The sequence below is a fragment of the Myotis nattereri genome (assembly GCF_964212035.1).
Source record: "Myotis nattereri genome assembly, chromosome: 2".
NCBI classification, from domain to species: Eukaryota; Metazoa; Chordata; class Mammalia; order Chiroptera; family Vespertilionidae; genus Myotis; species Myotis nattereri.
In genome coordinates this window covers 216,135,626-216,158,340 of record NC_138076.1, presented here as the reverse complement: position 1 = coordinate 216,158,340, position 22,715 = coordinate 216,135,626, and the positions used below count along the sequence as shown (strand labels likewise).

Here is a 22,715-nt window from a genome sequence, read left to right as displayed (position 1 = left end):
CGTGTGGCAGTGCGCATACACAGCGTTGGCGTGCGTGCTGAAGGGGCATTTACTGGTTAACACACGATGGGTGCGGTGAGGTGTACATCGACAGAGAGATGGGTAAGTGGACAGGTCTGGGGGTAGATGGATGGACAGGTGAGCAGGAGAGGGCACTGGATGCCTAGAAGGATGAGCAGCAGGTGGGGCTTGTTAGATGACCAGGCCCAGGGTCAAAAGAGGACATGGCCAAGTGTGGGGCATGACATCAGCTGGACTGTGATGTCCCATGGAGACAGGTGCAGAGGCAGAGAGACCAAGGACGAGCCTTGAGAAAGTTCCCTGTTGGTGTGGTGTGGTGTGGTGTCCTCCTTGGGGAGGACAGAAGGACCCACCTTGGTGTGTGGGGCTGGGAGAAGCCTGAACATGTGCAGCTGAGAAGTGTCCTAAAACTTGGAGAAGAGTTACATGGACAAGGAAGCAGGAAAACCAACTGCGAATTGAAGTCCAAAAGAGAGGGCTGGTCACGGGCACCAGGAGGAACACCCTGGAGAACACTGGTGACCATGGTGGGAGCAACTTCAATTTTAGGGACAGAGCTAGCCTTCCCCCGGCTGCAGGCGGGGACAGGAGACAGAAAGTATAGGTGACTTTGGAGAAATGGACTGTGAAGGAAAGGAGAGGTATTGAGGAAAGCTGGGGTACGGGGTGGGGGCAGGTTCAAGGGGAGGGTAGTTTTAGGACCAGAAATATGACATGTACTCAGGCATCCAGCATAGAAGACAAGGCCTTAATTAGGGATGGGTGGGAGCCATGGATGGAGGGTACCCACTGGACAGGAAGCCGTAGATAGGTGTGGGGGGGGTCTCAAGAGTCTGTTTTAGCAAAGTATCTCCGAGTTTGCCAAAGGACTGACCCCCACCCCCACCCCCACCCCCACATATGTCCACATATGAGATCTCTGGGCTAGGGCCAGGGAGAGGCAGGACTCAGAGGGGAACTGAAAACCCAGTTGAAGGTGGAGAGAGAGGGTCCTCCAGCCCTGTGTCCACCCGGGTCCCATTCCCTCCGCCCCGTGCAGACCCCAGCCCGGCCGTACCTACAGACTTGGTCCGTGGAATCCCCTTCCGCAGGGAGCCTGGCAGCTTCTCTGGGCCTGGGAGGCCCTGGCGCTCAAACAGTGACTGTGGGAGTCGGGAGGGTACATGGAGGTTCCGCTCACACTCTTCCTAAACCTCATCTCACCCATGCACTATGTCCAACGTGCTGGTGCCCAGGCGCCTGCCTCCATAGCAGGGCCAGGTAGCAGAGGCCTGGGCAGAGTGTTGGGTGGGTTGATGCCAAGGTGGCCAGAGCAGACAGCGGCCCTGGGTGTGGCCCAGGTGAGGCTAGGGGAGCAGCCCAGGAGGTGCCCAGTAGGAGAAGTGGGCCAGGGGATAAAGACACACTATTTGTGGCATGAACAGGGCTGGCACAGAACCTCCCTAAGGCACTGAAAGCCATTCAGCACGGGGTCAACTGTGGCCATTCAGGGGGCTGAGGTGGCCCCAAGTGTCTCCAGGAGTCTGGGGGATCTTCACAACCACTCCTAAAGTGTGGGGTCCAAATGATGGACCTCCACCCCAGAAAATGTGCAAATACCCATGCTCCACCCAGCCCTCAGCCCACCCCCACACCCAGCCACCCAGCAGCTTACACTGATCTCGGCCGGGGTGATCCTCCGGCTGGTGGGCCGCTGTTTGACGGTGGCCGCCCTCGAGTCAGCATCCGCGATGTCAGGCCTCAGTGCGGGCTCCGTGGCGGCCGCCAGGATCTCATCTAGTTTCTCTGCACACCAAGAAGGTGTCTTCTCAGCCACCATGACCTTGAGCAGCCTCACTGTTCTGTCCTTCCCACAAGGCCGGTCCACCCCACGCTGGGCCCACCTCAGACCTCCCACTCCCCAGGGCTGCTTCCAGACCTGGGATGGGGGCCCTCACACACCAGAACCCAGGTTCTGCACCAGCCTGCCTCTCCACCCTTGGCGAGGCTCCAGGGGACCCTGGAGACACCACTCCAGGAAAAGGCCGACTGGCCCTTAGGGGGAGGACCCGGGCACACTGCTGAGAGCCCCGGTCTCCCCAAGATTCCGTGTCCTTTGACTTTCACTTTTCTCCTCAGCACAAGGGGTCACCCTCTGGGCCCAGCGCACAGGACAGCCCTGAGGTCCAGCGGGTGCCCACGAAAGATGCCAATCAATCAAGAATGAAAGAAAACAGCTGAGTGCCCCAGGCTGCTCAGGAAGCCAAAGAACCTTCGTCCAGGTGGGAGGTGCCAAGAAGAGGGTGTGGGGCACAGTTGGGAGGGACAAGGGGGACCCACAGGGCTGAACAAGGCCTGGGGGAAAGGCACCAGGAGCCCCCAGGCACTGTTCTTCTCAAATCCGTTGTAAAAGAAAAGCTCTGTTTGTTTTTATTAAAGCTGGTTGATGCTTTTCAAAGTGTTGTTTTTTATGAACACGACTTGGAGGTTTTGTTAAACAACTGGGTGTGTCTGAGAGCTATCAGGTCCAGCTGGAGGACAGATAGGTCCAGTTGGGGCCAGCGCGGAGTGCAGTAGGGTGCCCACCTGCTGCCAGGGGGCCCTCTTGTTCAGGAGCCCTGCCCACGCCATCCTTCACTCAGGTTCGAGATCCCACCCTCCCAACCAAGGGACTGTGCCAACCCTACAGGCTCACGCGTCAGGTCACCCAAGCGCTCCACGTGGGAGAACGTCTGGGGTCAGCCTCGACACCTCCTACCAGCACCTGCTGTCCCACCTCTGCACCCGCCCACAATCGCCGTGCAAAGCAGATAAAGTCCTGAGATGTCCAGTACCCAACCCAAACCAGACCCACTCTGTACACTCACTTTCCTGGCTTAACCTCTTTATGACTCAGTTTCCTCCTCTGATGAAACAGCACACAAGCGGCACCTGCCTCAGGGTTGTGAGAGCTAGCACATATCTAGAGGTGCCACCACTGTGCCAGCTCTGAGCAGGCACCAAGCACCGAGCACACGTTTGCTACAATCAGCTCCACAGCTGCCCTACAGCCCAGGGCACCCAGCCCGGCCCTGACAGCTCCACTAGAGGCTCCACCAGAGTTTCAACTCACCCGGGCCCAGGTGCAGACCAGGGAGGCCTGTTAGAGGCCCCTTGTTTGTTTTGTAATGAGGTGAATGCCTTCCCTTTGGAGCTGAGACCATTTAGGTTCCAGGCGGTTTCCAGAGTGGGAAGTGCTTCACCTGTCATCCCACAACAGCCACACGAAGAAGAAGAAACTGAAGGTCTGAGAGATAAACTGCCCAGATCACAGACCCCGTAAATGAAAGGTCAGACTTAGCTGCCAGGCTGCCCAGAAACCATAGACAAAAAGAGAGGTATGGAGAGAAACACTTCCGTGGGAATCACAGGACACGTGCTCACCTGAGCTGTGAATTGAGAGGCCCCTTGCCCAGGTCCGGAACTCAGTCCGAGACCCAACGCCACATGCTCAGTGAGGTAGCCAAGCACAGCTGCTGGCTGTGGGCCACGGGACTAGGCCAGACGAGAATTATTTTCAAATTGGAAAGAATAAAAATTCTTCATACTATAAACTAGTGAGATTGACACCCAATCCCCCCCCAAATTAGCAAGTGTATTCTTACAGCATTTCAGATCTTTAGATAAGGGAATGAAGCCCATTAGGAAGCGGGTCTGGGTCCCTGGCGTGTCTCGCCCCCGCCCCCCCCCCCCCCCCAACACCACCAGACTCACACACACAGCTGTCGTGGGGCCGGGGCGGATGCGGCTGTTTGAACAAGCGGGGCCTGTGGGGGCGATGAATCACCATCACTGCCCCTACAACTGGAGGCAGTGCGCAGGCCACAGCACAGCTCCCTGGGAGCCCCGCTAATGAGCCGAGCACAGAACCGATGTGCTCCAGAAATAGTTCGCATGTCGGCCTCAAGGTGTGCACAAAAGTGTCCAGAGAGGAGACGCCATCACCTGTTTTAACGCCTGAAAAGATGCCCAGGAAAGCACTTCACTGGGACTGGGGAAGGGGCGGCGAGGACTCAGAGGGCCAGGCTGCAGGCCGTGCAGGAGACTGTGGACTGCAGGCTGGCACAGGAAAGGCCCGTGGGTCCCAGAGTGAGGACCAGTGGGCACCGGCTACATGGACAATGAGGGGCCACAGAGCCACCTCTGGCTTCCGTGTGGCCTGGAATCCTGTTCACCGAGAGGTGGGAGAAGCTGGCAGAAGCCAGGCCCTGAGATCTGACAGATACTGGCCCTCAGTGCCCAGGCCCAGACTCTGTCCCCACATGGATGCTGTGTCCCTCGAAAGCAGGCCAGACGTACAGGGAGGAGCCTCAGAGGACATGGCAGATGAGGTCTGAAGGTAGCAGCAAGGGATGGGGAAGCCAACAGGTGGGCGATGCTGGGGTAGGAACTCCAGGCTGTCTCCCCAGTGCTGTGGGCCCTGACTCATGCTCTGAGGGACTGGTAGCACTGGGCTTGACCCCAAAACAGATCAGCACGGAAACAGCACCCGTACACCAGGCACAAGGGAGCCCCCAGAGCAGACAAGAAGCAGCAACCTGGGCCAAGTCAAGCACCGGACACTCCCACCCCCGAAGTGCCACAGCTGGGTCCTAAAACCACCCTCCCTGGCTCCAGGCCTCCGCTCTGGGGGTTCCCAGCTCTGCCTCACCAGGCCACCCCAGCTCACCTGAGCCACAAGGCCCCTGACCAAGCCTATCACATCCCCAGGTGACCCTAGCCAGGTCCTTCTACTGTGCCCCCACCAGATCCCAGAGAAAAGGCCATCAGGAGGGTACAGCCCAGGCCTCCAGACCACCCTGAGTGAACTGGAACCTCCTCATACACCAGCGCTTCCTTGGACAGGGGTCAGGCGAAGCTGTGGCCCTGGGGACACAGCAGATGACTCACCCCCTTTCCTTCTCCGAATGGAGGCTTGGAATCAAGAAACAGAGCAAAGGGGGTAAGAGGCAGGCTTCATCCTCAGCACCCGGGCCCCATTCCCCACCCCCTTTGCCCACCTCTCTTTTCCCACCCCTTCTAACAACCAGGACCTCCCAGATCCCCACAACCCCCGACCTACACTCTACGAGACCGAAGGGGCAAATCTGCCCAATGCCAAATTAGTACACAGCTTGAAACTCGAGGCAGAAACAATCACAAGCAGAGACATATGCTTTTGTGTGCATGCACACACACACGTGCACACACACACGTGCACACACACACGTGCACACACACACGTGCACACACACATTTACAGTCCACTCACACATGTACACGAGGCCCATGCAGTTCCACTCACACTCATGCACACTGGTGTGTGTCTACACACACGATGCACACACACTTGTGCACATCCACATACATTGACTCACACATGCGCGCACACACTGCCCATGCATGTTTGCGTACACATATGTTCACACATTTGTGCATGTCCACTCACACACAAGTTCACACATGATGTTCACGCACATGTTTATACATGTCTACTCACACACGATTACACACATGCACGTGCACATCCACACATACTTATACACTCGCTTGTGTATGTCCACTCACACACGTTTACATACATGCTTGTGCACATCCACTCACACACGATGTGCACATGCTTTTGTACGTCCCCACACATCCACTCACACATGTGCACACATTCGTGCTCATGCACACACAGACATGCACACACAGACATGCACACACACGTGGAGACGTCCACAGACAAGTAAGTCAAATTTTTTTAGAGAAAGGGCAAAATCCCATAAAAACCAAGTTTGGAGTCACTGAGGGCATCACTGGTTGCCCTGGAGCATTCTGCACAGGGTGTTTCCAACAAAGGGCAGGCCAGTCAGAGACCGCACACTGGCGTGGCACCTGCCCCAACATTCTCATCACAGAGGAAAAAAGACCCAGAAGCTCAAGATTTACCATGAGAAAGTGGGTGAGTAGGAGGGGACTCAGACCCACTGGACACTCCCAAGTCTGGGTCTCCACTGACCTCTGCAGCCCCAGCATGTCCTTGGTTCTTATTGAGGAGATGAGCACGTGGGAACCCCGATGCGCACTTGCCTAAGAGCACTGGGGGTGTCCTGCCCTTCCTTCTACCACCTGTCTCAGGGGAGGGTCCCTACCCAGCCCCTTCCTCTCTGTTGTTTCTGCCAGCCCCTCAGCCATTCAGGGCTTTGCTTCTCCCCCACACTCTCTCTGAGCCCCCACCCTTGCCACCTGCTTTTTTTGTCACCTCACATCTTCCTTTCTTTCCAGCTATTGAGGTCATCTTCTCGATAGACTACAGGGACCCTAAATGGTCCCATCAGTTCTCAACAGTGTGACACAGAACTGACATGTTAATACTGGCAGTGAGCCAACGGGCCTTATTTCTACCTTTTGAAAGCACCAACACTGGACCGCAAGCTGAGCTCTGTAGTACGTGGGAACCCTGATGCCGGCCTGGCTTCCTCAAACCAGGTATTTCTGGAGGTCAACACCTGGGCTGGCTTCCCAGGACAGCTGTCCTCTGGGGGACGGAATGGATTCTCCTCCAAACAGAGAAAAAAAAAAAGCCTGGGTCCAGCTTCAACCAAAGCTGTGACCCCTCAGTCAGCAGTGTGGACAGAGGCTCTGTGCTAAGCTGTTCCTTCCTCAGCCTTCCCCAAACTCTGCTCCAGAAAAGTGGATGAAGATGACGCCAACCTGAGGCTGCAGGAGTGAGCCCCTGGAAGATGAGGGCTACACAACAGCAGAGGGAAAGCCCTGGACCAGGGCAGAGAGGAGGGAGGATCTGCTGTTCGAGGGTTTCTTCACACAGAGCAGCCACTGGTCCCTGGATTACAGATCTGAGGTTGCCCAAGCACCTCTTCATGCAGAACTGGGGGCTCCCTTCTGAACGTGCTGCTGAGCATGGCTGGGTAACAGCCTCTGGAAGAGGCTCCTGGGACCCGCCCACCAGAGCCTCAAGATGGTGTCTAGCCAGACCTCGCTGCCTAGGGGTATTGGTTCATTGATCAGTTTGGACCCTCAATCAGTGAAGCAGATCAGCTCCCCATGACTAGCCCTGAACCCTTGTGACCCTGAGGCCAGAAGTCTGCTAGCTTCCCTGCTGCACTCTTGAATGAGTGGGTTTTAGCAGGATATAGAATTCTAGGTGGAAAAGCATTTTCACACAAGACTCTGAAGTTATCATTCCATCGTCTCCTAGAAGCTACTACTGCTGATTAGAAATCAGCTGTCAGTCTTCCCTTCCTTCCTAGGTCATCCAGCTTTTTTCTCTGGTGGTTACAATTTTTCTTTCTGTCTATGGTGTTCTGAAGTTTTACTATGACAAGTCTACATGTATAGATTTATTTTATATTTCCTTGCTTGGGACTTACACTTCTTTAAACTGGAGTCTCGTCTCCTTTTTCAATTTTGAAAATTACCAACCATTTACTCTTCAAATGTTGCCTCTTCCCCAAAGTTTTTATTCTTTTGTGTCTCACCTGCCCTTTGATAGTTTGTTATCTCCTTGTCTCCTGTGCTGCATTTTAGGTGATCTCTTCAGACTTATCTTCTAATTCACTGTTTTCTTCTTCAGCTGGGTCTGTGAACAACCCTGCCACACTGAGGAATCCTGTTCATCTCAGAGATTTTTTTTAGTCCCAGTGGCTATAATTTTTGTTTCAATACAGTTTTTTAGGGATCCTTTTAAAATCTTTTTCTTTCTTTTTTTTTTTCTTTTGGTACTGTCTTGTTCTTTCACTATGAATTCTGTCATTTCTCTTAAACTCTGTATTTAAACACATTATTTTGTCTCTTTCATATTCTTCTATGATTTTCAGTTCTTTTGATGCTAATTCCAGTTCTTGGGTGTGGTTCCAGCTTTGGGTCCACAACCATATCTCTTGGCTTTGTGGGGGCATCAGAGCCTCAACCCCTTGCCTTGGGAATCTACATCCTGTCCCAAGCCACCATGGACTATATGGCAGCATCAGCTTCCTGTCTTTTTGGCTCTGATTTCTTTCTTCATTTTTGAGACCTAGGGGATTCCTATTCTTTTGTTTCAAGTTAGCTATGTGTTTTTATTTTATTCATAATATTCATGGGGAAGGAAAATCCTGTCAATTCCGTTGATCTTGGTGGCTGTCCTCCATGATAAACTACAGTCAAGAGTACCAGCTTGGCCAAAACCGGTTTGGCTCAGTGGATAGAGTGTCGGCCTGCGGACTGCAAGGTCCCAGGTTCGATTCCGGTCAAGGGCATGTACCTGGGTTGCGGGCACATCCCCAATGGGAGATGTGCAGGAGGCAGCTGATCGATGTTTCTCTCTCATCGGTGTTTCTAACTCTATCTCTCTCCCTTCCTCTCTGTAAAAAATCAATAAAAAATATTAAAAAAAAAAAAAAGAGTACCAGCTTGTACGGGTGGCTCAGCCCGTGGCCAGGATGGGATCAGGGCTCAGCCAATGACTCAGGTCAGGAATAACTTTAGCAGACTAGGGAAGAACCAAGCCTACGCCAGGGTTGAAGCTCATTCTAGAACCAGGATCAGGGGCAGGACTGGGATAGATCCTGGCTGACGCCAGGGTAAAGTCTGGGGCTAGGACTGGGTATAGACTGTAGAAGGACAGAGCACATTAACAGTCATGTGACTAGGACACGCTCATGATGAGGACGCTGATGGTCACGAATATCAGGACATGGCTACGTATATCTGGACACACCTATGACGAGGCTATTAACAGTCACATATCTCGAGACATGCCCACAACGAGGTTACCAACATCACTCTGGGATTGTGCCCACAACATGCCCCATCAAAGCCCTGACACACTCTTATGTGCCTCCTGCAGCCCACGAGGGCCTGCCCGTCACTGAAGCAGTGAGGTGCACACAGCCCTGTGAGGTCAGCCGCTCGCTGTAATTACCCTGCTCAACCAGTGAGTGAGCTGGTGCTGAGAGGGTAAAACAGATGCACAAGTCACACAGCCAGTGCCCGGCAGAGCCGGGGCAGAGCCCAGGGCCCAGACTCCTGCCCTTTTCTCACGTGGGTGAAACAAAGGAGTAAAGTCAGACTGGAGAGCCACAGGCAGCACATGTGCACGCATGCAGACACACTGGCGGGCCAGGCCCTGCTCCCGCCACCACCTGGTGGCCCCATATCCATCTCCAACCCTGTCATCCAGCCCCTTGGCCCTCATCCCATCCACATGTCTCCCCCTCATCATCCCACCATTCCAGCACCCACCCATTTACCTTAGGCCTCTTCACACATCTGTCTGTCCTTCCTGCCCTCTCTCCCTCTGCCTGGCTTTGGCGCCAGCTCACTCCACCGGGCCACCCACCCTGGGCTGCCCTCAACCTCCCGCCCTCACTGCTCACCAAGTTCTTCAAGCTCAGCCGTCATGGACTTGGAACGCAGGGTCAATGTGGTGCTGGGGGCCCTCTTGGGGGGCGGCGGGGCTGCAAAGAAGAGGGAGGCCTTGGACCTCCTGTCCAGCAGCAGGCAGCGCGGCGTGGCCAGGTGCAGGTGCCACTTGCGCTCCACCGCCTGGATCTCCTCGTACTCCCGTGAGGACGTGTCACATTGCGCCAGGATCTTGTTCAGGCTGCGGCTGGATGCAAACTTCTTCATGGCGCTGGGAGCTCAGGGGGTGCTGAGGGCCGGGCTGGCCAGGGGCCTCAGGAGGTGGTCAAGAGCCCCAGGAGGGGTCACGGTGCTGGCCAGCTCTAGCCTGAGTGCCCACCCTTTAGCCTCTGAAGGCTGAGCAAGGGGCACCAGAGCCATGGGGTGGGGGCTGGGAGGGGTCCCCAGCAGGCGGGACTCTTGCTGCTCCAGGGCTCTCCCAGACCCTGGTGGCCACTGCCCCTCAGGGGACTCTGGTGTGGTCAGCTAAGCCATGGCCTGGGCTGGGCCCGGCCAGCAAAGCCTCCTGGGCCCAGGCTGATCCGCGACATCGCGCAGGGAGAAGACGCTCTTCCTCTTCCCTCAGGTGCCACCTCCCCCTTCCCTCCGACAATGAGCGGAAGGCAGCGTCAACCTCACAGTTGCTATGGCAACCCCGGCCTCCAGGCAGCTGCTGGCAGTGCAGGGAAGGAGGGCTCTTCCACACCAGGGGCTGGGGGAAGCCAGGAAGCAGGGGGCGGGGATCTGAGGAGGGGCAACCTGGGGTCAGGGGTCACAGACTGGGGGCTAGGGGGCCAGTCTAACATCAAGAACTGGGAAAGCACACAAGCCACGAATGGGGCATTTCACTTGGGTTCAGACACCTGATGTCAGCAGTCTGGGGCCAGGAGATGGGCAGAGAAACATGGGCCTGGGACCAGAGGTCTAAGGTCAGGAGCCAGAGGGGAGAGTCTGGGCACCGAGATCTGAAGCCTGACACCTCACCTCTGCGTCGAGCCCCGTCTTCTTCCGGCTTCCTTGTCACCGACACAACCTTCATGACAAGACGGTTCCCGCCCTGGCGGATCAGAGCCACCACCTGCTTATGTCCAACCTTCACCACGTTCACCCCGTTCACCTGGGACAGACAGGTAGGTGGGTGGGGGTGGTCCAGGTGTGTCCTCCTCAGGGCTCAGAGGTCAGCACCCACCCAGACGCACAGGTAAGGATGAGCCTCACCTCGATGAGGAAGTCTCCCGTGCGCAGCCCGGCCCTCCAGGCCACGCCCTCCACATCCACAGACTCGAGGTACTGAAGTGCAGGGAAGGCCGGCGTGGGGGTGAACTCCTCGATGGGGGTCTCTGCTGCAGGGGTGGGCGGGGCGTTAGGGGGGGCTTCACTAGTGTGTCCAGGTGGAGGCGGTTGTCACACAGTAACAGCCCAAGAGTGGTGCAACACGCCGAACAGATAAAACCAGGCAGAGCGCCCTGGGCTGGGCAGTGGGCAGGCGCCACCCAGGACAAGAGCCAGTTCTGGAATCCAAGGTACATCCCTCTGAGAAACTCCCCTCTCACCCCCACCGAGAGGCCCCACTGGGTCAGGCACACGAGAGCAGCAATCTTGGACGTCCACAAGGAGGTGGAGTCCTGCCCTGGACTGAGACATTCCAGACCAAGAGTATAGTCACAGCAGAGGGACAAGGAGGGGTGTGGCCTGGAGAGGGGATGGGGTGACACTGGGGACAGGGGCAGGGGCAGGGAGGAGAGCAGAGGGGCGGAACAAAAGCCCCAAACAGTTTGCAGCCCCTGCCAGCCTGACACCCAGACCCCAACCCTTCATTACCTTTGGCCCCCCGAAGCACGAACCCAAAGCCCTCGTGGTCCCGTTTCTGCAGGATGGCCACCTTGTCATCAATGACATAATCGCTGGTGGAGGAAAGCAGGGAGGGGTGAGGAGAAGCCTGCCAACACGCTGGCCAAGCTGACCCCAGGCGTGCCCCCAAAAGGGTCCCTCAGGCAGCACCCACCCTGGGAGGGCTGCCCTTGGACTGACCTGGGAGGGCAGAAGACAGAAGGCTGGGCGCCACCACTCCCTCCTCCTTCCTCTTCACCCAGGCCTCCTTGCCCAGCTCTCAGCCTCCCTTTACATTTGACATCCCACTCACATGCGTGCCCGCGTGCCCACCTGCCCACCTGCCCTGCGGTACCTGTGAGAGGTGAGGCTGTCATAGGAGCCCACAGTGTAGTGGCGGAAAAGTCGCTTCGTCCGGTCCTCCCGTGTTTCTGAGGGGAGTTTCAGTTGCTGATGGAGGGTCATATCCTCCAAGCGGCCTGAACAGCCCCGCAACCACAGTGGTCACCAGCCTCTGCCCACACCCCCTGGCCTGGTTGTGCCACATGGAAGTGTGTGTGTGTGGGGGGGGGATCCTGGGTCCTGGGCCCAGAGGTCCTGAGGTCAGAGGCTGAGGGGACCATATGGGAAATTCTGGCTTCTGGGGTCAGGGTTCAGAACAGGGCAGGGGCTGTGGGTCATCTCTCCCCCATGCACATGGCAGACCAGCCAAGGCCACAGAGAACTGGAGCCCGTAGTTACCAGCAAAGATGTCCATGTGTGAGGCACATGCATGTGGCCCACAGTTGCATGTAAGTGCTGTGCTCACATGTGCTTGTGCATATGCATGTCTCTGTGTCCAGTCATGTACCTATGTCATGCTACATGCCCACATGCACTGCCATGGAAGCAGCACTGTGTCTTCACTGCACCCCTCACACGGCCCACTGATGCTCAACCTCACGGGGTCCCTTGCCCCAGGTCCAGCCTCTGAGTGCACAGAGTCCAGGTGTGGGGGCTGGGTCCCTTCCCTGATGTCACGACAACGCACAGAGTTTTTTCCCACCTGTACTCTTGATCTTGGCGTCCCTCACAGCCACTGCCCCACCCTGAGCCTCCCTGATCCCCTGCAGACCTGCAGGTTCTTTGGGACATACCCATCCAGCACCTCCCTGCTCCAGGCTCACTTCTGCAGCTGCCCATGAACCAGATTCTCTGCCCCCCAGACCTCATAGCACCTCTGCCTCCAAGGTGTTCCCCCAGATGGTTCCACTGCCACTCACATTTCATCCCTCAATTCCTCCCTCATTCTCTATCATTTCAGTATTTCTCAAGATTAATTTATTCATTCAACAAGTATTTACTGAACTCCTGCTGTGCACCAGGCACTCTTTGTTTTAGGCCTCTGAGAATACAGCAGATAACAGAACCAAGCCCCTACCCTCTAGAGTTTACAATTCTTTCAAAGAGAGGGAGAGCAGACAAGAAATACGTATACACATGTCAAATGCTGGTAAGTGTTAAGAGGACGCAGAACAGGGTTACAGAGAAAGTTCACGGTTCTAGGGTGAGGGAGGGATAATGGATGTAAAGATGGATGGATGGGTGGTCACATGAAGGCCTCGCAAAGGCACAGGCCATGAGGTAGCCACCATAGATTGCATGGGTAAAGGATTTCCTGGGGGGTGGGCACTCAGGGTAGGAAATGAGATCAAATGAGAATCTATGATTTTTTAAAATATATTTTTATTGATTTCAGAGAGGAAGGGAGAGGGAGAGATAGAAACATCAATGATGGGAGAGAATCATTGATCAGCTGTCTCCTGCATGCCCCATCCTGGGGATCGAGCCAGCAACCCAGGTATGTGCCCTTGGCCGGAATCAAACCTGGAACCCTTCAGTCCGCAGGCCGATGCTGTATCCACTGAGCCACACCAGCTAGGGCCCTATGATTTTTGATAACCTATCTCTTCCACTAATTGTGAGCTAACATTTATTTCTGTGATCCTAGCACCTAGATAACTAGAGGGATAGATGGGTGGACAACTGGGTGGGTGGGTGGGTGGGTGGGTGGGTGGGTTGTTGGATGAATGACTATATGATGGATGGAGGGAAGGAGGGATGGAACAAGAAATAGATGGAAGGAGGGATAGAGAGCAGGAAGGATGGATGAAGGGGTCAAAGGGTAACAGATGCATAAACAAATGGGAAGGTGGACTGAGTGGTTTGATGGGGAGGGGATAACTAGATTGGTGGATGGATGGAAGGATGGGTGGACGGATGGATGAACAGACAGACAGATGGACGAGAGGGTGGGTGGATTAATGGACAGACGAATGATGGATGAACAAATGGATTGACGAACAGACAGATGGATAGATGGATGAATAGATGAACAAATGGAGAGATGGATGGAAGAAGGGATGGATGGGTAGATGGACTGATGGATGGATGGATGGGCAGATGGATGGAGGGATGGACCGATGGATAGATGGACAGACAGATAGATAAACAGATGGGTGGGTGGATAGGTGGATAGATCGGTGGGTGAATAGATGGATTGATGGACAGATGGATGGGTGGATGAATGGATGGAGGGGTGCAAGGATGAACTGATGGTAGGACGGGCAGATGGACGGAAGGAGGAATAGATACAAGTAAAGATGGATGGCTGGACAGATGGACAGGTGGGTGGATAGAAGGAGAGGTGGGTGGGTGGGTGGGTGGGTGGGTGGATGGATGGATGGATGGATGGATGGATTGATGAATGGATGGATGGACAGAGGGCTGGATGGATAGGTGGGTAGATGGATGGATGGATGGAAAAATGGGTGGATGAATGAAAGGAAGGAGGGTTGGGTACACTGGGTGGTCTGGGTGGGTTGACAGATGAGTAGATAATGGCAGGACAAGTGGGTGAACCAAAGGATAAAGGATGTAAGAGTAAAGGAAGCAGAGGCTGGATGGAAAGAAGAAAGAGCCCCTCTTAATGCACATGTCAGGGCAAGTACTGGTCTGGGTGGCAGGATCTGCCACTACCTTGTGTGATGCTCAGAATGCTGACAGTCCCCTTCCAGGCTCTCCCTATAGAGAAGGGAAATCCACCCTGCGGGGCCCCTAGGTTTACCACCCTGGCACCCTCCCAAGCACTGATCTGTTCTTTTCTCCTCTCTTTGCACACACTGCCCATCATGACGGACACCCGCTTGGACACTCCTGCACTCACCATCCTGCGTCCAAGGCCAGAGCAGGCCAGGCCTCATCACTGCTAGGTCAGCACCAGACTCCTCCTTGCCTCCACCACACCCTTCTCACATTCACCAACCTGCAGACATGTCCCCCGTGCCTGCCTGCAAAAGGACCCCAACTCCATCGTTCACTAGCCTCCCATTTTCAGATTTTGTCAACCAAAATGTATTTATTATATAACACAAATTCATTTTCCAGTTTCATTAATCAGGCACATGAAGCCAGCTGAAGTGAAAACACACAGCCTGACCCCCCTCCCTTCCAAGTACTGGAAAGGGAGGGAGAGAAGGAGGGAGAGAGGAAGGGAGGGACAGAGGAAGGGAGGGAGGGGAGGACAGCTGCCAGAGCCACAGCCTTCCAGGTGTCCTACAAACCAGCCTCCGAACAGACAGGGCTTCGCCTCATCATCTCCCCCCCACAGCTCAGGGGCTGTAGGAGGCACCCTCTCTGCTAATCCCGGGCATCAGCCTGGCCCCATGTGTGGGCACAGTGCCCCCTCCTTGGCCTCTAGGTCTCTCTCTGTCCCTACTCCAGTCTCAGAATCAGATCTTCCTTTGGATCTGGGCCTGTTGGAAGCAGGTTCCCATTCCTGGGCTGCCTCGGCCTCTGGCACAACCCAGCCCCTGGGTCCCAGATCAGACTCTGCCCAGAGTGCTGGCAGGCCCGGCCTGCACCGAGGACAGAGTTACTCCGTCCCTCCCAGCAGGCAGACTCCATAGGCCTCTCCCTCTGCCCACCCAGGAAATGCTCCTGTCTACCCAGGTACCTTCTGACATTCTTTCGGTGACAAACCCCAGAGCCACCCCCTCTAGGAGCCCTGCACTTGCCCAGAGGCCGATGGCTCCTGCAGCAGGATACTGTGTGCTCTCTCCCTTCCCAAGACTTCAGCCCACCCGCCCCTCAGCCACCTCCAACCACCCTGCCTGGCCCTCACACTGACCCTGAGTGGCCTGCACACTCCAGACAGCACCCCGTCTCCTCCTGCCACCCTGCCACAAACCCTAGTCCACTGTGCTCCCCCTGGAGCCACAGCCACCTAACGGGCCTCACACCTCCACTCCAGCCCACCGCCCCTCCCTGCACACTCAGGTGTCACCCACCCAGAGCCCGTGAATTGCACTGGCCACAGCACAGACCCTGCAGCTACTGCCTGTGTCACAAACGAGGCTGCTCCTCAGGCCGTGGGACCGGCCCTCCTAGAAATGGACCAACAGCCGCTGTCCCCCCTCTGGGACCTGCTAGGGCAAGTGAGTCGGTTTCTGTATGGAAAGTGCGTGAAACCACAGCTGGCACCAGGACGCTGCTCAGAGCACGCCAGGTGGCAGCACGCGCAGACGGGCTCTGCTACCGCCACCATCAGCTGACCATCCAGAGGACTCCTGGTCATCCTTCAAGGCTCAGCTCAGACGCCTCTGCTTCGAAGCCCTGACTCCTCAGGCAACCCTGGGAGCATCTTGTGCTAACACTGCGTTAAGGCCGCACACAAACGTGAAACCACTGTGCTGCCTGCTCTTCTCCAGGCAGAGAGCCAGCCTCTGTGATCCTGGCTCCCAAGACAAGATCCAACCCACGTCAAACACCTAATAAACATATGCTATTCTCAAATTCCAACTCCAGTCCAGACCTCCCTCCCACTCTCCCCAGCCTCAGCCTCGAGTCCCATTGCCCTGGAGCCACACAGTTCTCAAACCAGAACCAACGCTGCCCACCCCATGGGGGAGCACAGACCACTCCCAACTGAGCACATCTGGAGGACCCCTCCTCCCTCTCCCCTCCCCGTCAGGTTTGCACCAAGGCCCCAAACTCTGAAAGCCTTCCTCACCGGAACAGGCCGCCCCATCTACCCTCCACAGGCACACAATGGGGGTCGCATCCCTGTCACACACTCAGCCGCCTAGAGAGCCATGGGGGCAAGGCAGGGCAGAGCCGAGCAAACAGGAGAAGGCAGCTGCTCAGGAGCAGGTCAGAGGCCACGTTCCACACGGGACAGGAGTCCGGGCCACCTCGGGGCAGGCTTCCCTCGGGAAACTCTCAACCCAGATTAAGAGGGCACAGCCACCCAGGGCCCAAGCCCTGTGCAGATAAAGGGGCCCTGAGCCCTTGGTCCAGAGATACCACTGGTGACCACCACTGGCCACTACTCAGGAGAGGTCTCTCTAAGCCAGAAATAACGCTCGTGGGTCTGGGAGACTCCTTGGACTTCTGAGTGCTCACTGCAAGGCTATCTATTCCCCAGCTATGCAGCTGCCCTGGTGTGGGGCCTCCAAAGGTCCTCAGATCACAGCACCCAGAGGGGTCCTTCCTGGAGGCCACGGCCATCCCACCTGCTGCCCTCAGCCTGCCTGGCTGCAGGGCACCCACAACAGCCCCTCTGGGCCCAACTGGCCTCATTTCCTCTTGGCAGATCCAGGCCTCCCTACACTGCCCACCTGGACAATCTGTCCACTTTGGAAAGACGTCTCTCTTCTCACACTGACCTCATTACTTGTCTGCCAGCCATGCAGGAACCACGCACTCCAAGCACCCAGTATTTCTCTTAGGGTCATGGGGGGGGGCAGTTGTATGGTCACCGGGGGGCACATGTGGGATCTGCACAGATGCATGTTCATACATGTGTGTCCTGTGGGCACAGCACACATGCTTCCACTACTGTATGGTGTCCATAGGTACGTGCAGGGTGTGTGTGTGCCGTGTGTCTGCTGTGCACACAAGTTTGCGTCCACGTCGAATATGTGTTTGAGTTTACCCTCGTCTTTTCTCTGAATGTCCACATGTATTCATCTCCAAGCAAGGCCAGAGGGGAGCTAGGGAGCAGCCCAGGGAATGTGGGGGTCACTCACCATGCCGTGTATCATACTGTCTCATCTGCACCTCCTCCACGCAGTCGGCCGGGAACCAGCCCGTGCGGCCTTTCACGGTCCCCTCCCAGAAACCGCCCTCCCCAATGCTGAGCACTGGGGGGACAGAGGCCAGAAAGGCTGTCAGGCAGAGCAGGGCCACAGGGACCCAGGCCTCCCCCACTGCCCCCACCACCACCTCAGGCTCAGGTTCTCCCCACCCACCCATCACCCTTCCCCCCTCCCCTTCCTTTATCCTCCTGGCGTTTTCCCTGGAAAGATTTCGGGATCCACACGGAAGAGAAACGAACAGATGGGCACAGCACAGGATGGGCATGTGGGGGACAGAGAGACACACAGATGGACACGCTCGTGGGGGGACAGGAGGCAGAGGCAGGGGCCACCATCCTGCTCCTGCTCTCCCAGGTGACCCCTCTCCTCCCATTCCATCCTTGCTGTCACCCACCCCAGGGTCACTGACCAGAGTGCAGGGTCACTGCTTTGCCAGGGGATTGGGCCACAGATGGACCAGGCAGGCTGACCCTCAGGACTGTTTCCTCCCCAGGCTCCCCTGGCATAGGGCACCCACGAAGATAGGGCCCCGATGATGGCAGAGAACCCCAGACTGAGGTTCCCCAGAACAGAGGAGCCCCGTGCCAGAAGCCCTCCTAATACACAGACACCCACATAATTGTCACAGACATCACCCACAATGGCACAGGCTCCCCACGGGCACAAGGATTTCCAGGGAAGAAGTCCCAGAAGTGACCTAGGGACCCCATAACCATAGGGAGTCTGTAATGGGATAGCGTCCTTCGAACACAGAGAACCCCGATGACACAGAAACACCCCACGACGAGAGGAGCCTCGGTGGGGACACCGGGAACCCATCACGACGGAGGGACAGGAACCCCGTGCACACAGACCCCCCGGGCACGGAGCCCTTCACGTCGACACAAGGGGTCCCCCGTGGCAGATGCATCCCATCATGACCGCCGGGGCTCAAGTTCCCAGGGCGACCCCAAAATGGCATCAGCCCCTCCAGATCGCGGTGCACCCGACCCCGCCCCCCGCGCCCCTCACCCTTCACGGCCTCGCCGCGGTGCAGCGGGATCTCGCCCTCGCCCTGCGGGCTGTGCGCCTTCACGGCGATGAACTTGCGGCCGGGGACAGCGCTGTAAAGTTTCCGCTTCGGGCCGCGGGGCGGCGGCGCGGGGGGCGCAGGGGGCGCCGGGCCAGGGCCGGGCGCGGGGCCGGGGCCGCCGGGGCCGCCGGGCCCGCTCGGGCTGTAGACGAACACGTAGGTGACGGACGCGATCCCGGGGGGCAGCGGGCACGCGAAGCCGGCGCCCGGGGCCTCCATGGCGCGCGGCCCGGCCCCGCCGCCGGCCTCACCGCAGCCGCCGCCGCAGCGCCCGCCGCCCGCCGCCCGCCGCCGCCCGCCCGCCCGCCGGGGGCCCGGCCCGGGGCCGCTCCATGGGCCGCGCCGCCGCGCCCGGCCCGCTCCCGCCAGCGCACGAGCCGCGCCCGCTCAGGGCTCGGGGGCCGCGGGGCTGCGCTCCCGGGCGCGCCGGGCTCGCTCCATGCCGCGGCTCCCGCGCCCCGCCTCCCCGCGCGGCTCCTCCCTCTGCGGGCGGCGGCGGCCGGCCCTCCCCCGCTCTCCGCGGCCCTTCGCGCGCCCCCACTGGGAGACCACGAGCGAGGGGACTGCGGTGCGCGGAGGGCGGAGGGTCGGGCCGAGGAAGGCGGGGAAGGGGGCGGCGGGACCGGCCGGGGCGGCCAGGTGGGAGCTGGGGCGGGCGGGCGCGCAATGCTTCAGACAGCGAAGGTTACCGCCCAGCCAGAGGCGCTCCCCGCGCGCGGGTCTGCGCACCTGCCCCCGCCCCTCGCTGTCCGGCCTTGGCCTCCTCACGGCCTGACCGCTGGCTGTCATACATCCGGCGCCTTAATCCCCCTCCACCTGGGTCCTCTACTCCTTGGATACCTGCCCGAGGCCCATGCACACTGGTGCTGACCAGCTACCCCGACTGCTGTCCCCCGCTGGGCACCGAACCTGAGGCCTGGGTCCTCCACCTTCGCCCTGCTCAAAAGCCTGCACTGGCTCCCTAGTACCTAGGCAGGCCGGATCCACATCCTCAACCAGTAGCTCTCTGGGACTGAGAAGTGGCCACAGCCCAGCCACACACATGGATACCTTCCTTTCCCTCCTCTGGGATGTTTATGATGGCGTTTCCAACACCTCAATATTCTAATCAAGCTACTCCAGCCCTTGCTACTGTCTCTCAGCCACAACCCCACTTTCCTCTGCCCTGTGATGCTGGTGCGATCTGGGGGGGGGGGGGGGGGGGACTAGGGACTCCCTTCCAGGCTCTGCCAACATGGGGCGCCAGGGAGCCACCACCTCCCTCCACCACCCACCCCACCCCATCTCAGCTCAAATGCCACCTTCTCTCCTTGGACCAAAGGTGACCCCCTCAGAGACCCTCTCCCTCCAGGTTCACCAAACTTCTTCAGCCCCCTCCTGGCCACTCACAGGACAGCGTCCTTACTTGGATCTCTGCCCACCTCACTGCTTCTTAGCCCTGGGCCCTGCTGTCACTGTCCCAAGACCTTCAGGACCTCCTGCTACGAGCTCCCACCACTTCCAGCACTCTAGGTACCAACTAAATGTCTGTAGAAAAATAATACTGATAATTCTGGCGCCCCACACAGAGCAGGTCTTGCTTTTGCGTTTGCTAAAAGGCGAAGGAACATACAAAAGATCAATGAAAGCAGGGCATCCACACAGCTCCAAGCAGGAACGACCCTCTTCAAAACGGAAACACCCAGAAGTTTGTTCTTTCAGCCCAGGGGTGGGGAACCTTCTTTCTGCCAAGAACCATTTGGATATTTATAACATCATTCACGGGCCATACAAAATTATCAACTTAAAAATGAGCCTGCTGTATTTGGTCAAACATTTCATTAACTCACCCCCAATGCTTTGGCAGGGCCAGACGCAATGATTTCACGGGCCTTATACCGCCCATGGGCTGGACATTCCCCACCCCCGTTTTAGCCACTGGACTTTCCCACCCTTGAAAAAAATCCATGGGACATGCAAAAGCTTCAGGGAGAACTGAGATGATTTGGGGCAGGACAGGCAGGCTTGGAGTCTGGGCAAGGAGGCAGACAGAGAAGGCATCACAAATCAAGGCTAGACGAGCAAGGAGAATGACAGGTGATAAAGTGGGTTTTATAAAGCTCCTGATGCACCCCAAGCCCTCTGCAGAGCACAGGCTTAGAAGTCTGGGAATTGGATCTACCTGCTTCCTAGCTCTGTGACTTTGGACAAATCACCTACCCCACCTGAGTGTCAGGACCCTCATCCATAAAATGGCACTGACAGAGAACAGCCTTGTGCAGGGTCAAGGTTAAGCTAGAGCAGTGGTTCTCCACCTTCTGGCCCTTTAAATACAATCTCTCATGTTGTGACCCAACCATAACATTATTTTCGTTGCTGCTTCATCACTGTCATGTTGCTACTGTTATGAATCGTCATGTAAATATCTGATATGCAGGATGGTCTTAAGCGACCCCTGTGAAAGGGTCGTTCGACCGCCAAAGGGGTCACGACCCACAGGTTGAGAACCCCTGAGCTAGACGATGCAGCCCAGCTGTCATTGTGAAAACAGCTGCTTGTGTGACACACTCAACAGTGTCTCCCCAGCACCTTCCCCACGACCCGCTCTGGGGAAACTGGGAAGCTAGAACAATGGCTCCTGCCCTGGCCAGTGTGGCTGGCTCGGTTGTTTGGAGCATCATCCCGTACACCAGAAGGTTGCAGGTTCGATTACAGTCAGGGCACATACCTAGGTTACGAGTCCCATCTTGGGTTGGGTGCGTATGGGAGGCAACCAATCAATGTTTCTCTCTCACATCGATGTTTTTCTCTATCTTCCTTCCTTTTTCTATAAAATCAATAAAAATATGTCCTCCAATGAGGATTTTAAAAAAAGGAACGATGGCTCCTGCCCTGGAGGTGAGGGAGGAGAGATGCCTTAACCAGCGGCGGCTGGCCGGCACTGTGGGCCAGGGGCTTCTCATAGGGACCCCTCACCTGCCCAGATTCAGAAGGCTTCCAGAAGGAAATGACTTAGGTAGGATTAGTCCTACCTTACCGATGAGAACCCAGGCACAGAGGGGTTGGCTGACCTGTCCAAGCCTATGGTCAGCAGGTGCAAGGACTGCATGGACCCCGGCCATCTGTCTGCAGAGCCAGTGCCCCACTCACTCCCCACTGCACAGCCAGCAACGGCCAGTGGGGCTCTAGCCAGGTGTCTGTCCTGTGTCCTGGGGATGCCAAGTGCCTCATATGCCCCTGTTCTCAGGGTCCCACCGCTCACAGTAAAGGGTAAAGAGAAGAACCGCAGTGTCCTGGCTGGAGAGGTGGTAGGAAGATGAAGATCCCCCTGGAGACAGGGCTAAGGACCACCTGCAGGTTTTAAGCTCTCCTGGAGCGGAAGCCATAACCCCTACCACTCACCACCTAGCCCTCCTTCCTGGTATGGCAGGACCCTTTCTCAACCACAGGTCTGATCAGACCCTCTCCTCCCTATATGCTCCCTCAGCTGCCTACTGTCCTCAGAGGAAGTCCAGTTCCCACCAGAGATGAACGTGGGGGAGCTGCCCCGGCCCACAGGGCCTCACCTTCTCCCTTCCTCATCCAGGGAGATCCATGGGGGGAGTCCCCCGCCCCAAGTCTCAGCCCACCAGGTGCTAGACACCGTCGACCTCTCCCTGGCCGCCCCCATGCCGGCTCCTCCCAGCTTGGGTCCTGGCACCCACCAGCCCAGACCCTGCCGGGCCTCCCATCCCCTCCTACCTGATGTTGCTCTGGCTGCCCCTGCCGGCGTCAGTGCCACCGGCGTCGTTCTCTTTGTCACCACCTCGGTCCCGGTCTTTCTCCTCCTGCAGCCGCTGGAGCAGCAGCTGGTGGGGGAGGCTGCGCAGCGTGGGTCCAGGGGAGGCTGCCGGCTGCACCTCGCCCTTCAGGTTGATGTCACTGGCCGAGCGCTGCAGGGGCCGTGGGGAGGCCAAGCCACTGGGGCCGGCCAGCCGCCGCCGCTTTGCATAGCTGGGGGTTTCCCTAAATGGTACTGGGGGCGGGGGGCACATAGGTGAGGCTCTGGGCAGCCAGATGGGGTGGCCAACTTGTCCTGGTTTGCCCGGGCTCTCAGATTTTAGAACTAAAGTCCTGTGTCCCAGGAACTGCCTCAGTCCCAGCAAACCGGGAGAGTTGGCCACGTTCCAAACTGCCTGCAATTGGAGCTTCAGGGGCAGAGCCTGGTCTTCCTGTCGCCAGGCGAGGTCTTAGAACTGCTCGTTTCAGGGGAGACAGGCCAGGCCACATATTTGGTGCCACCTCTCACCAGG

The 22,715-nt window shown here is 57.3% G+C and overlaps 1 protein-coding gene across 1 annotated transcript in view; it reads right to left on the bottom strand.

Annotated features, from left to right (window-relative positions):
• SHANK3 (SH3 and multiple ankyrin repeat domains 3) overlaps positions 1-22,715 on the bottom strand; it is a gene marked incomplete at its 5' end in the record, with an annotated part of 48,751 nt that overhangs the window by 15,255 nt on the left and 10,781 nt on the right. The window contains 11 exons of the mRNA XM_081084070.1: positions 1,079-1,163; positions 1,676-1,806; positions 4,930-4,953; positions 9,381-9,461; positions 10,390-10,522; positions 10,624-10,748; positions 11,227-11,309; positions 11,591-11,666; positions 17,304-17,417; positions 18,384-18,586; positions 22,165-22,438. Of these exons, the coding sequence (XP_080940196.1) occupies positions 1,079-1,163; positions 1,676-1,806; positions 4,930-4,953; positions 9,381-9,461; positions 10,390-10,522; positions 10,624-10,748; positions 11,227-11,309; positions 11,591-11,666; positions 17,304-17,417; positions 18,384-18,586; positions 22,165-22,438 (1,329 nt within the window). The remainder of the gene's footprint in view (positions 1-1,078; positions 1,164-1,675; positions 1,807-4,929; positions 4,954-9,380; positions 9,462-10,389; positions 10,523-10,623; positions 10,749-11,226; positions 11,310-11,590; positions 11,667-17,303; positions 17,418-18,383; positions 18,587-22,164; positions 22,439-22,715) is intronic.